The 12,688-nt window shown below is 58.4% G+C and overlaps 2 protein-coding genes across 2 annotated transcripts; one reads left to right on the top strand and one right to left on the bottom strand.

Annotated features, from left to right (window-relative positions):
* The first annotated feature begins 1,912 nt into the window (after positions 1-1,912).
* Positions 1,913-4,023, top strand: LOC129785636 (C-factor-like). Its single transcript, XM_055818636.1, has 6 exons — positions 1,913-2,074; positions 2,431-2,482; positions 2,727-2,914; positions 3,187-3,345; positions 3,471-3,590; positions 3,829-4,023. Exons 1-6 carry the CDS (start codon positions 1,928-1,930, stop codon positions 3,940-3,942), a joined length of 780 nt encoding a protein of 259 aa, XP_055674611.1. The 5' UTR covers positions 1,913-1,927; the 3' UTR covers positions 3,943-4,023.
* A 382-nt stretch (positions 4,024-4,405) lies between these two features.
* LOC101911247 (C-factor-like) lies at positions 4,406-10,672 on the bottom strand. The gene is given in 7 exon segments (XM_055819010.1): positions 4,406-4,795; positions 5,152-5,262; positions 5,488-5,715; positions 6,139-6,326; positions 9,965-10,006; positions 10,527-10,581; positions 10,583-10,672. Coding segments are annotated over 7 exon segments (828 nt in total). The 3' UTR covers positions 4,406-4,681.
* Between the last annotated feature and the right edge of the window lie 2,016 nt (positions 10,673-12,688).

Here is a 12,688-nt window from a genome sequence, read left to right as displayed (position 1 = left end):
GGGGCGTGGCGGAAGCGACGGGAGGGGCGGGGCGGAAGGGGCGGGGCGGAACGGCCTGGCACAGGCACCGGCAGCGGCTCCAGACCGGGGCTGGCACCAAGGCGGCCCGGCACATCTTGGCCCAGCTCCGTTCCCAGCCCTGTTCCCACCGCCATTCCCAGCTCCACCCCCACCCCCAGCAGGCTCCCCGCCGCCCCCCGCGCGTTCCCTGGGCACACGCCCGCCCGCCCGCCCTGTTGTTGGGCCGCCTGCCCGTCCCCGCTGCCCGGCGGCTGGGCACGATGCCGCCCACCGGAGCGCTGCCTCGGCCTCGCACCGCGCCCTTTCCCGCCGGCTCCGGCCGCTCCCCGCAGCCCCGGGTCTCCCCGACCGGCCACCCGTGGGAAGCGGCACCCTCCGGCCGCGACCGTGGCCTCCCCTCGGGGCGTTACGGCCACCTGCCCGCTCCAGCCCAGGTAGCAAAGCGGGCAGCACCCGGCGCCTGCCGAAGGGACCGCACCGCCTGCTCGGGCGCGGGTCAGGGCTGGGACGGGGCCACCGGAGCTACGGCTTGCTCCGGCCACTGGCACTCCATCCCCGGGCTGTGGCTGCTCACGTGGGCTTGAGTGAGCACAGCGAATTGCCACGACAAGATGGATTAGTGCTACACAGAGGAGTAGAGAGCAGGGTGTGTTTTAAAAGCAAAAAAGATAATTTATTGGGACCGTTGCATCAGATAGCGCGTGCGTGGAGGATCCCATCTCTTGAACAGGACGGCTGGATGTTTCCCAGTTGCAAAGGTCCTTGCAGCAGCAGCCCCAGATGGAGCAGGTGATGCTCCTCAGGCTGATGCCCACCCAGTCCTGCCTGATCGCCTGCCTGATCTGTGTTATTATCTCAAACTACCTACCAAACGTCGCTGAACTATCTTAAATGTATCTTCTTCTATTACAAACTGTCTGTCTACGGTTTGGGCAATGCTGCAGCAGGAGCCACCTGGGGAGGCCATGGGATGCTCAGATCCTCCCCGCAGAGCGTTCATCGGTGCGTGGAGACACGCAGGTGCTGCTTCTCCATTGCCTTTAGGCATAGCAGGAGCTCCTGGGGGAGCTTCAGGCCTGTCCTGAAGCCCCTGTACCCATCAGTCAGATGTTTTCCTTGGAAGTCAGCTGGGAGTCCGGTGCCTCCCTGCAGCAAGAGCAACAGTGTATGGACCACCCTGGGACTGAGTGGCCATTGTGTGCAGTGTGTGTGCCTGGGCACGGCCCCATTCCCGGCCACACCACAGTGATACCTGTGGGGCAACACTGAATGTTATCCATCTGTCACACCTACAACTTAAATACTGTAGCTGTTGTCAGAGCAGACCCGGAGGAAAGGGTTGCTCCAGGCAGCTCTGGAAGGTTTCCAAGCAGTCCTGGAGGGTTTCTAGGTGTTTCAGCCTGTTGAAGTGGCCAAGGGACACTTGTCTGTTCAAGCTTCATCCTCAACCCTGGCTTTGGCCTTGCACAAATTAAGGCCAACAAACTGTGCTGCGGGGGGTCAGCAAGTCCACCCTTGCCTGCCTGACCTCAGGGGAGGAGAGGGACAGAGCCTGGTGTCTCAAGGGGGAGTTTAGCGGTGGGAGGGCATGTCAGTGCAGGAACGGGGGTAGTTCTGGCCAAAAGCCAAACGGCTCAGGTTTGGCGGAGCAGGGAAGGTACAAAGAACAGCTCTCCAGATGTCCAGGCCAAGGCATTCCCTGTCTGGGCAGGACACTCGGCTCCCTTTGCATCATTCCTCAGCTTCTGGGAAAGGTGGATCACGGGTATGGACCACAGCCAAGCGGCTGAGGTGCAGGCAGAGAATTTGCTAGAGCCACGGGCTGATGCAAGCCATCGTGGGAAAATTTGAGATAGCTGAGTAGCAAAAGGCACCAGCAGAGTCAAGGTGAGAGCAGCGCAACAGCATGGCAGGGCTTCGCGTCTGCTCCGTTCTGGTGACGGGGGCCAACCGGGGGATCGGCCTGGGGCTCATCCGGCATTTCCTGGGGATGCGAAACCCACCCAAGTGGGTCTTTGCGACTTGCCGAGACCCCAGGGGGCAGCGAGCGCAGGTGAGGCTGGGCTGGGCGGCAGTGGGCTGTGCTGGGGGGGGCGCTGGGTGCCAGGGCGGCAGGGTAGAGCCAGGAGGGGGTCTGCAAAGGGCTTGGGCTGCAGCTGGGCACCTGCAGCACAGGGCGGCCGGGTTGGGACAGTGGTGGGACCAGCTGTGCATGGGATGTGCAGAGGGGACAGTGGCATGTAGCAAGTGTGGGAGGCATGGAGCCCCATCCGTCGGGAGCAGGACAGCCGGAGCAGGGTGCTGGGTGCAGGCACAGAGCTGGCGTGACACAGGCTTTGTCTGGGAAAGGCTGAGCCTCGGCGCAGCCCCTCCTGCCTCTCCGTACCCACACGGTGCCCTCTCTCTCAGGACTTACAGAATGTGGCCTCCAATCACGCCAACCTGGTCATCATCCCGCTCGGTAGGTGCCCCGAGGTGGGGGTCCCTCGCCCCGGTTCCCCTCTCCACCTGGCACCACAGTCCCGTGCAGTGCCGGCAAGTGCCCTGGTGCTGTGCACACCCTGGGAGCCCAGTGCCATAAGGGAGCCACACTGATAGGTCGCTGCCTTTGGGGACACCTGGTGCTGCTGTCCTGGGGGACACACAGGGGATCCCAGACCACCACGGGGACGTGGGTGCTGACCTCCCCGGCATCGGCTCTGCAGAGGTCACCGACCCCACCAGCATCAAGGCAGCTGCAGCCAGAGTTGGGGAGCACGTGGGGGGCTCGGGGCTGAACCTCCTCATCAACAACGCTGGGATGGTGATAAATAACACACTTGATGACGAGACGCCAGAGAACATGACCCAGATTTACACCACCAACACGGTTGGGCCCCTGCTGCTGGGCCAGGTGAGACCCTCACCTGAGCTGGGCTGTCCCAGGGGGCACGAAGGGTGGGTGGGAGGGGGTCCTGCCTCCGCTCTGGTGCCTGATGGGCTCTCGGTCAGTGAGAGGCTCGTGGAGCAGTGGGCTGGAGCTCAGGAGCTGGAGCCTGGCAGGCTGGGGCAGGGGGAAGAGGAGGGAGGATGCTCCGGTGCTGGTGCCAATGTTGCCCACTGTGGAAGGAGCTGGTCCTCCCCTGTGCCCCTCCACGTGTGCCCCTCTCTCCTCTCTCCTCGCAGGCGTTCCTGCCCTTGCTGAAGAAGGCTGCCCAAGGGAGCCCGGGCTCAGGGCTGAGCTGCAGCAAGGCAGCCATCATCAATATATCCAGCTGTGGGGGCTCCATCACTTCTCCCTCTGGCTGGGATCTGCTTCAGGTTGTGTCATACCGCTGCAGCAAGGTACTGCCACACTGTGCAGGGGCCAGGTTTGGTTCCCCTGCTCTGTACCTGATGCGGGGTCTGCACGTGTCCCCTTGCAGCCAGCCGACCCTTCCCACCGACGACCCTGCCCTGTCTCCCCGCAGGCTGCTCTGAACATGCTGACCAAGTGCCAGTCCCTGGGGTACCGGGCGCACGGTGTCCTCTGCGCTGCTCTCCACCCTGGCTGGGTGCAAACTGACATGGGGGACTCCGTCGGAAACGTGGTAGGAGTTTCACCTCGGCGGGTCCATCGGAGCCCCTGGGACGGTTTTCCCGTGGGAGGGAGCCGCTGCCCTGAGCCCCTGCCCGCCCCGTCCCCTGCCCTGGTCCTGGGTGCCTGTGGCCCCCATCCCCTCGGCTCTCCCGGTGCTCCGAGCGGCTCCTGCCCCTGGCCCCGGCTGCTGCAGGGCAGCCCTTGGCCAGCCCTGGGGCAGGGGCTGCCTCTCCCCCTCCGCCCCGCAGGCCCCCTTGACGGTGGATGCCAGCGTGCGAGGGATGCTGAAGGTGCTCTCCTCCCTCTCCGAGAAGGACACCGGCACCTTCCTGGACTGGGAAGGGAAGGTCCTGCCCTGGTGAGGTGCCGGCCAGACTCCTGGCAGTGGGGCCCTGGCCGCTGCTCCCGCCTGCCCTGCATCCTCAATAAAGCCCTGCCTGAGACCCCCGGCTATGCTGTGCGCTGCCAGGCCCCTGCCCGAGCACCCCCTCATCACCACGGGCTGTGTCGGTGCCCCAGCTGCCCGCTTGACCCGCAGCTGTCACTGGTGTCCCCATGAGTCGCAGCCTGTGTGTCCAGTGACACCGTCACCGACCCCCAGAGACGTGCCCCCCGGGAGGCACCGGAGCCAGGACAGAGCCCCTCTCCCTGGAGGAGAAAGGCGGGATGTCCTGATGCGCAGGGCCGGCTCTCCCCCTGCCCAGCTGCGGGGCACACCCGGGTGTTCAGCCCGGGGTGCCCGAGGGGCTGGGGGCACAGGGACCAGCTGCCCTCTCCCCTCAGCTGGGGGATGCTCGGCCGCAGTGGGACAGACGGACAGACGTGCTCGGGCAGCGTGCAGGGACCATGCGCTGGGCTCAGCCCAGGCGTTTGGGGCTGGGGGCGCAGAGACAGAGCAGAGGTATCAGCTCCCGGTGTTTACAGAGGTGGGGGGTACAGGGGGCTGCAGGGCCGCGCGTGGGCCGGCCAAGGGGAGCGAAGCTGCTTCCCATGCCCTTCCCGCTCCCTGGCAGCCCGGGGCGGCTGGGGGCGAGCAGAGGCCCGTGCCAAGGGGCGAGTGGGGGGCTGAGGCGCAGGCAAGAGGTGCCGCCTGCGCGCCCGTCACCAGGGCAGGCTGCTCCCTGCCCAGTCGAGGAAGGCTCCGGAGGTGTCCTGCGAGAGGCTGGCCAGCACGGCCAGGATGCCCCGCATGCTGCGCTCCACCATCAGGGGTGCCTGCAGGGGAGGACAGGGCCAGTGTCACTGCTGCAGGCTGCGAGCAGCACGGAAAGCAGCCGGCCCTGGGCAGGCAGGAGGGTGCATGGCCCGGGGAGCAGCACCCACGGTGCTCGTGGGGGCATTTCCCCCCCCTGCCACCCCCCTGCTGTCCGTGCTGAGGGTGCCAACGGGGCTGGCTATCCCGTGTGCTTGGCACTTGGCACGTGCTGCCCGCTCCCTGCCTGCTCTGCCCCAGGAGATGGTCCTGGCATCACAGCATGACACAACATCCCCTGCCCTGAGTGCCCCTGCCCTCCCTGAGAGCTGGGGGCACAGCAGGAGTCCTGCTGACCCTCCCCTGCACAGCCCAGTACCTTCTCCGTCCCCATGTCGGTCTTCACCCAGCCGGGATGGATGGCCGTGCACAAGATGCCCTTGTCTTGGAAGTCTGCAGCCATGCACCTCGTCACCATGTTCTGGGCAGCCTAGAAGAGGCACCGCCGTGCCAGCATGACCTGGGGCATGGGTGGGCAGGAGGGGGGACACTTCCCAGCCAAAAAATGGCTGTGGGGGTGGGCAACGGGACTTTGCCCTGGGGTAAAGCATCAGCACAACCCACCTGAAATGCTCAGTCCTGGGTGCTGCTGTCTTGGTCTCCATGTACTTGGAGAGAAGCAGGCAGGGGGTGGTGGCCTGGGGAAGGCGGGTGCCCCCAGGGGCTCCCCTCCATGGGCACTGTGTGCAGAAGAGCATTCCCAGCACCTCCCCTGGCACCTCAGCTTGCTGGCACGGTATGCGTACATGGGGGCCTCTGGCACCCGGAGGCACAGCCCGATGGAGCCCAGCTTGCTGGAGATGTTGATGACCGCAGCCCTGCTGCAGCTCAGCCCCTCCTTCCTTGCACCCTTCGCAGCCTTCTTCAGGAGGGGCAGGAATTCCTGATGCAAAGACACTGACACTCTGTTAACACACAACGAGCCCGAGCCTGAGCACTGCCCTGGAGGTCTCTGCTGTGGACCAGGGATGAGCAGCTGGACAAATGTCACAAGGGCAGGGGATGGGGAGGATGCCCCATGGAGGGACCAAGCTCCAGCCTTTCCCTTCCCCAGGGATGGAGTGAGCTGGCACAGCCAGCCTGGGGCGGGCAGGAGCTTCAGCTGGGGAGGAGCGAAGCATGGGAGATGCTGGGGCTGGACTGAGCTGCCTCCCTGCTTCCTTGGCTGGGCAGAGGAGACCTGTGGTCCTGGTCTTGCCCCATCAGTCTGCCTCGTTCAAGAGAGCAAGAACCCACCCAACTGAGGGCACCTTTCCCACGGGGAACATCTCCTCAAGAGGGAGAAAGCCAAAAGGTCCAGATGTACCTTGGCAACCTGGAGCGGTCCGACCACATTGGTGGCAAACATGGAGAGCATCTCCTGTGAATCCAGGGAGCGCAGCGTGGCCTGCGAGCTGATGCCCGCGTTGTTGATGAGGAGGTTCAAGCCCTGATCCTCCAGATGAGACCCCACAGCCCGCACGGCCCCTTGGATGCTGGACAAGTTCACTGCGTCTGCCGGGACAAAAAGCAGAGTGGAGGAGAGCTCCAGCGGGTCACGCAGCATTGGCTGGAAAGCGTGCTGTGGCTGGAGTGCCTCTCTTTAAACCAGCATTATCCAGAAAGAAAGGACCGGGTTTAGCAGGTCAGGATGTTAAGCACATTGAAATGAGCAGCCGTTTGTCCTCACCTCTTGGTTTCACAGCCTCAGTGAATTAAACCTCAGTTCAGCTCCTTTTTGCTTGTACAGAGGCTACTGGCGAGAAGAACGTAGCTGTGTTTGCTGTCTGTATTCAAGGGATCTGTGATTGCACAAGGGGTGCTTGGTCCTTGCACACTGAGACTGCCCGTTTTATTTCCATCAGGGGCCAACACAGCTGGATGGGCACATTTTAAGGACAGAATCCCCATCTCGGGGGAAACAACCGAGCTACACTCTTCAAGTCCTGCTCTATTGCGCAGCAGGTACAGGGGCTGGGAACACAGCAGGGGCACATTCATTTCATTGTTGAATTACATGATGATCTTCTCTGGTTGATATACATTCTGAATGATCATTTAAAGCTATCTTTGCCTTTTTTAACAATTTGTGCTTAAACTGATCTTCACAGCCTAACTTCCTATAGCTTTGCAGCCGTTTGTATGTGAAAATCCTTTCTTTTTTCTTCAGATATTTTTTGTTTCACCTTGTTACTGATGAGGATTTGGAGCTGATATATTAGCTAAGTAATAAAATATAAATAATAATAACAATAATAATAATAACAATTATTATTATTGTTTGTGGTGGTGGTGGTTGTTGTTACTATTATTATTATTATATTTGGGATATAACCTGTAGTATTTGTCTGCAGGCTCTGAGCCTGAACTTCCCCATCTCTACAGATGCTCTGGCCAAGTTGTGGGGACAAACCTACCTCAAGGAACCAGAAACAACTGGAATTGTGCTAACAGGGATAAGCATTTCCAGTGCCTTTTTCTTCACTTAAATATTGGTATCTTTTTGAAAATCTGCCATGCTTTAATTGCAGGATTTTTTGGCTAAAGCAACAGGAGTGGTATTTTTTGTGTTCAGCTTTTGGGTTTGCTTGTTAGGATGTGCACCCGCTACCAGGTGCTCGCCCCACTGACGTGGCCATTGTCTATTTAAAAGAGGTCATCTAAACACCCTCAGGGTCTGAAATGGGCCAGTTAGGCCAACATTAAACTTTATATATTGCCTTTTAATATCCTAAGTACACCACCGAGCCCTTAAGAGACTTGAGTATTCAGAGCGTGCCTTTGCTTCCCGCACACGTTTCTGCACACAGTTATTGCAGGTGCTGGTCTGACAAGCCTTCTGTGGGGGGCAGATCATAGAGCCAGATTTCTTTTTTGCAACTTTTTGGCCCCTGAGCTGTGTTTCTGGTCTCATGCTTAAACAAGACTGACTTAGCAGAGGTTTGTAAGGCTGAAGACTCCTTTCCTGGAGTATTTGCTACACTGATGAGCAGCAGAACAATCCTTTTTCCTGGCATTTTTAACTGGCCTGGTGTCTTATGGTGGTAAGCAAGTATTCGAGTGGCCTGGGACTTGTAACCACCTTGCCTTGCGCAGCACAGACCTTCCTTTGTAGAGTGTCAGAAAACATTTTAGGGGAATTTGACGAGATAATGTGCTGTGGGGCTGCCATCTGTGAAGGGATGGAGACTTGGAATTTGACAGGACATGCGTGGCGAGCTGCAGGACATATCACAGGGTGCTTCTTAGTGACTCCTCTTTAGATAATGATTCAACGGAGTTCAAGGCTCCATCGCCCCCCCACGTGTGTGGCATCTTTCAGGCACTTTGGTGAACAATTAACTGCTCTGTTTGGACTACCCGAGTCATTTCTCCAAGGGGCCAGGCGTGTGGGACCAGCACATCCCTAGTGCTAGGCCAGCAAAATTTGCTGAAGGAACAAACTCTTTTCTCCTTGGAAGAAATAAAGAGGATAAGGATGAGGAGGAGAGAGAGCGAGAATGAAAGGAAGTGACAGGTCATGCATTTTGGAGCTATGTTTTAACTGTCCTTTCTGAAAAGTGGTACTCCTGTTACTGGTTTGAAGCCAACCTGTCTGCAAGATGGAGAAAGACAGACTAAAGCAGCTTATATTTTTTTAAAAAATACTTTGTTGCTGTTGGATTTTTCATAGCTTTTTAGCTTATTTTGGGGCTTTATAGACAGTCTGCGTTTTGGGGGGTGTGTGTGTTTTAGTAAAGGTTGTTTATTTAGCAGTCAGCCCCTGGTGGTGTCCCTTTCATGTTGGCCATGCTTTGGTGAGCAAAGCAAGCATGCTCCCCCATCACGTGCTGCCGGCTGGGGCCCACAGGTAATTTTAAAGGTGCTGTTTCTTAACACAGAGTACCACATACTTTAATAATATGTTTAATAACATGAGAGAGATTTGCTGCCTCTTTGTAGCAAAGTCTCACTTCAGGAATGCCTTCTTTGCTAAGAAATACTAAAAATTTACTCGAAATTTTCAGGTGTTTTTAAACACATCATAGGTAGAGACCGATAGGGGCTTTGCACTGCTTTGACTCAGTTTGCTTGTTACTGGCTCTAAGGAAATGCATTTAGAAGGTCTGGCTGCTTCTCACCTCACTTATCACAGCTGCAGCAATTCTGGTGCAAATGCTTCCCCAAAACACTTCTTTTGGGTTTGGATGTTTTTTCAACCAACTCTTCTTAAAAAAATAGTGGCTGTGAGCAGCCCCTGCTCTCTCAGACAGCATCGTCTGCCTCCAGGCACGACTGCAGGAGACCACGCTCCTCAGCCCGGTGCTCCTTATCTCACGCTTTAGCCTGGTGTCCCCCCCCTGCAGGCCCCCGTCCCTGCCCTGCACCTCAGAAGGTTCCTGCATGTGAACACCCTGACCCTGGCAGCACCAAACGCTGCTGTGGCTGCGCTCCCTTTACTCCACCAAGTCCCTGTGCTGTCCAGGTCCATTTGCCACCTTCTCCTGCTGCTCCCGGGCGCTGCTGACAAAGGCCAGCAAATCTGGCCTGCCTCCATGGGAGCAGGGAAAGGACAAAAGGACATCTTCCCAGTCCAGGCTGCAAACATCCTGAACTGGAGCATGCTTCTGGGTCTGAGCATCAATCTGGGATACCAACACTACTGAAGGCCAAATTTCCCATATGCATCCTTTTAGCCCGTTTCTTTTCCCTGTTTTTTACCTGCAGCAAAGGAGATGCCGACTGTGGCCACCTCCAAGCAGACCCCAAACCAACCCTCCTACTTAGGGACCAGCCAGTAAGTTTGCTTGCTGTGCTCTGCCTTGCTTTGTTTTGCGAACCTGTGTGTCCCAGCCCAAAACTCAGGCACCATATTTAGCATCTTTGGGAACAGAACGCATACCTTTCCCATGAAACTTGCTCAGCCGAGGTGTACAGACCCGCTTCTGCCTGTCTCCAAAGCCAGTTTGACTGCTTTCAGCCAGAGGACAGCTCTGGTTGGAGAGGGAAGCCTGCCCAGATGTGCACCGATCCCTCCCCACCTGGCAGAGCTGGAGCTGCCTGGCTGCCAGCATTGAGGCAGGCTGCCTGACAGAGCTGCCCCTGGTCCCATCCCCAAAGCAAGCAAAGGGCTACAAGCAATGCTGGGCGCAGGGAGGGAGGTTGCTCCATACCTAGCTGGACCAGTTTGATGCCAGGGTGCTGGGCAGCTAATTCTTGCAGGGCCTGGAAACAAAGTGATGGAGCAAGGGAGGCGGTTAGAAGCCACCAGCAGCACAGCCAGGTCTCCCACCCGTGCTCCCAGGTCACCCCAGCTGCGGCCAGGCCAGGGTGGCTTTGGTTATTTGGTGGAAAGCGTGCAGGACCATTCCCAGAGGCCAGGGCAGGGCAGCATTGCCATGGCTGGCAGGAGAAGGGTGGTGCTGAGCTCAGGCACTGCCCCCTGTTCTGGGTGATCCCAGCATGGAGAAGGGGTTGACCGGCCATTGGCACACCCAGGAGCGAGCCCTGAGGACATGGGCACCATGTCTGCCCCGGCAGCCTCATCCCACCCAGCTAGGTCAGGCACTGCCATAACCAGGGGGCTGGGGGCAATAAGACCCCGCCAGAGCGCTCCTGCCCCACTGCTGGGCCACCCAGCCAGGGCCAGCAGTGAGGTGGCAGAGCCATGGGGACTGGGAATCCCCTGCGCCCACCGGGCTCGGGACCATCCCCATGCCCTGTGCCCACACTGACCCTTCCCTCTCGGACCCTCGGGGTTGCGGCAGGTGGCAAAGATGTGCTGGGGGGGGTCGGGGGCTGGCGGCGAGCTGCCTCACCAGCTCCAGCCTGATGCTGCAGTTGGACCCTGTCACTAGGACGCTCTGAGCCAGCGCAGCCATCTCAGTGGCCGCCATGCCAGGCGGTGACACATGGCAGGACTGCTGCCATGCCGGGCAGTGACACATGGCAGGACCACCGCCGTGCCAGGCGGTGACACATGGCAGGACTGCCGCCTGCTCGGCACAAAGAGAAGCCGGGCACAGCCCAGGGCGGGGCTGCTGGCGCCCACGGGGACAGAATGGTGCCAGCACCAGCCCCGGCCCCTCACCAGCCCCACACAGAGCCAGGGTCCCAGGGTGGACCAAGGGCTCCCTGGCATTTTGGCACATGGGGCTGCATGTCTCCTGCAGTGCCCAGTTCCCCACCACTTCCCTCCTCTAAAGCCCCAGATCCCAGGGTCCCTGTAACTGCAGGAGGAGGGTCACTCCTACCACAGGTTTGGAAGACCACTTGGAAACAGCACCAGGAAAAGGAAAACAGGTCCAGACCTCTCTGTGACCGGCAATCTCCCACTTCGGGGGGTGAGTTTGTGATAGCTGAACCCAGGGGTGGTGATCCAAAGCCCAACCTGGGAAGTGCAGGACAGGTATTTCTAACACTGCAGGATCAGGTCACACCAATACCTTCACCCACAGTACCCAGGAGCCAGCAAAGAAGACCCCAGTTTCCTGCAGCCCTGACCACTCGCTGCTGGGGCTCCAGGGTCATGGCCATCACCCTTCTCCTTTTCTCCTTGCTGACGGATGCTGCTGGATGCTTATCAGCCCAAGAGGTGCCTGCAAAGGCTCCTGAAGTCCAGATCAGCCTGGAGGCACGGGTTTTTAGGAGACAGGAGTGAGGTGCTAAAAGAAACAGAGCTGCCATGTTAAAAGGCTCAGCTGAAACAGAAGAATTGGGGCAACCTGAATTTAATATGTGAGAGAAAATAAGAAGAGGAAAGTAGTGGGCAGGAATGAGTCTGTCTGGATGTGCCCAAATGGACCTGTCTATTGCCCAGTCTCACTCGGTCTGGTGGAGGGGGCAGAGCTGACTATTCCCTCCAAGTATTTCAGTGGTTCCAGGTCTGGCAATCACCAAAGAAATACTTGGGCCAGGTGGTGGGGCTCCAGGTTTGGAAGATGTGCTTTCAGGTGATGTAGAGCATGGAGAAGAGGAAGCAGTGATGTTTCCTTCCACCTTGGTGGGTAGACTATTGCTCCCCCAAGAGGTAAGCATGCTGGGTGTGGATTTGCATGCTGTCAGACTCGGACCCGCTGTAGCAGGGGTTATTAAGGATGTAATCACCTGTGCAAGTAATTGCACTGCACAGACTTGCCCGTGCCTGCTGCTATCTGCAAGCAGCATCCAGAGCAGTTTCCATTAGGAACCAACAAGACCAGAGTTTCCTCTTTTCCTTCCAGGCTTCCTGGGAAGGAAAGAACAGACACAGGAACGGTGTGAACGGCCGCAGGCCAGCACCGAGCAGGGCAAGGCGAGCAGCAAGTGAAAGGGCTAACCAAAGCCAACCAAGGCCAAGGACAGCAGCACAGATGTGCTCGTGGCTCAGGATCCACAGCCTGGGCCAGAAGGGATGCTCTGGGGAGGAGACAGGACTGAGCTACAAGGTCCCATCACCGCAGAACAGCTGGGGACCGTTCAGGCTGGAGGGGACTTGGGAGGACTCTGGCCCAAGCCTCATCAGGGGGAGCAGGGTCAGCAATGACTGCAGGTTGCCCAGAGCTTGAACCAGACCTCACGAGCCTCCAGGGACCCCCCAGTCTTCCGGGGCCCCCATTTCAATGCCTGACTGTCCTCACAGTGAATTCTTCTGCCCAAGTGGCACCTCCCCTGTGTGCTGTGCCTCTCGGCCTTGGGCCTGAATAGTGAATGCTGTACCACTTATCTAAAGGATGACGTACCTATGTTTAGTTAAAAGTTGGGAAATGTCCAAGGACCCTTATTGCCACATGACAGATGCACAGACTGCTAAGTCCTTGGGTTGGTTATCTTTAGAAGTAACATTTTGTCTTAAGATTCCTGTTGTACATGCAACATGGCGAAGATGGAGACTTTAAACATGGCCGCTGAGGAATAGA

The sequence above is a fragment of the Falco peregrinus genome, chromosome 14 (genome assembly GCF_023634155.1).
Source record: "Falco peregrinus isolate bFalPer1 chromosome 14, bFalPer1.pri, whole genome shotgun sequence".
NCBI classification, from domain to species: domain Eukaryota; kingdom Metazoa; phylum Chordata; class Aves; order Falconiformes; family Falconidae; genus Falco; species Falco peregrinus.
This window is presented reverse-complemented; position numbering and strand designations above follow the sequence as displayed.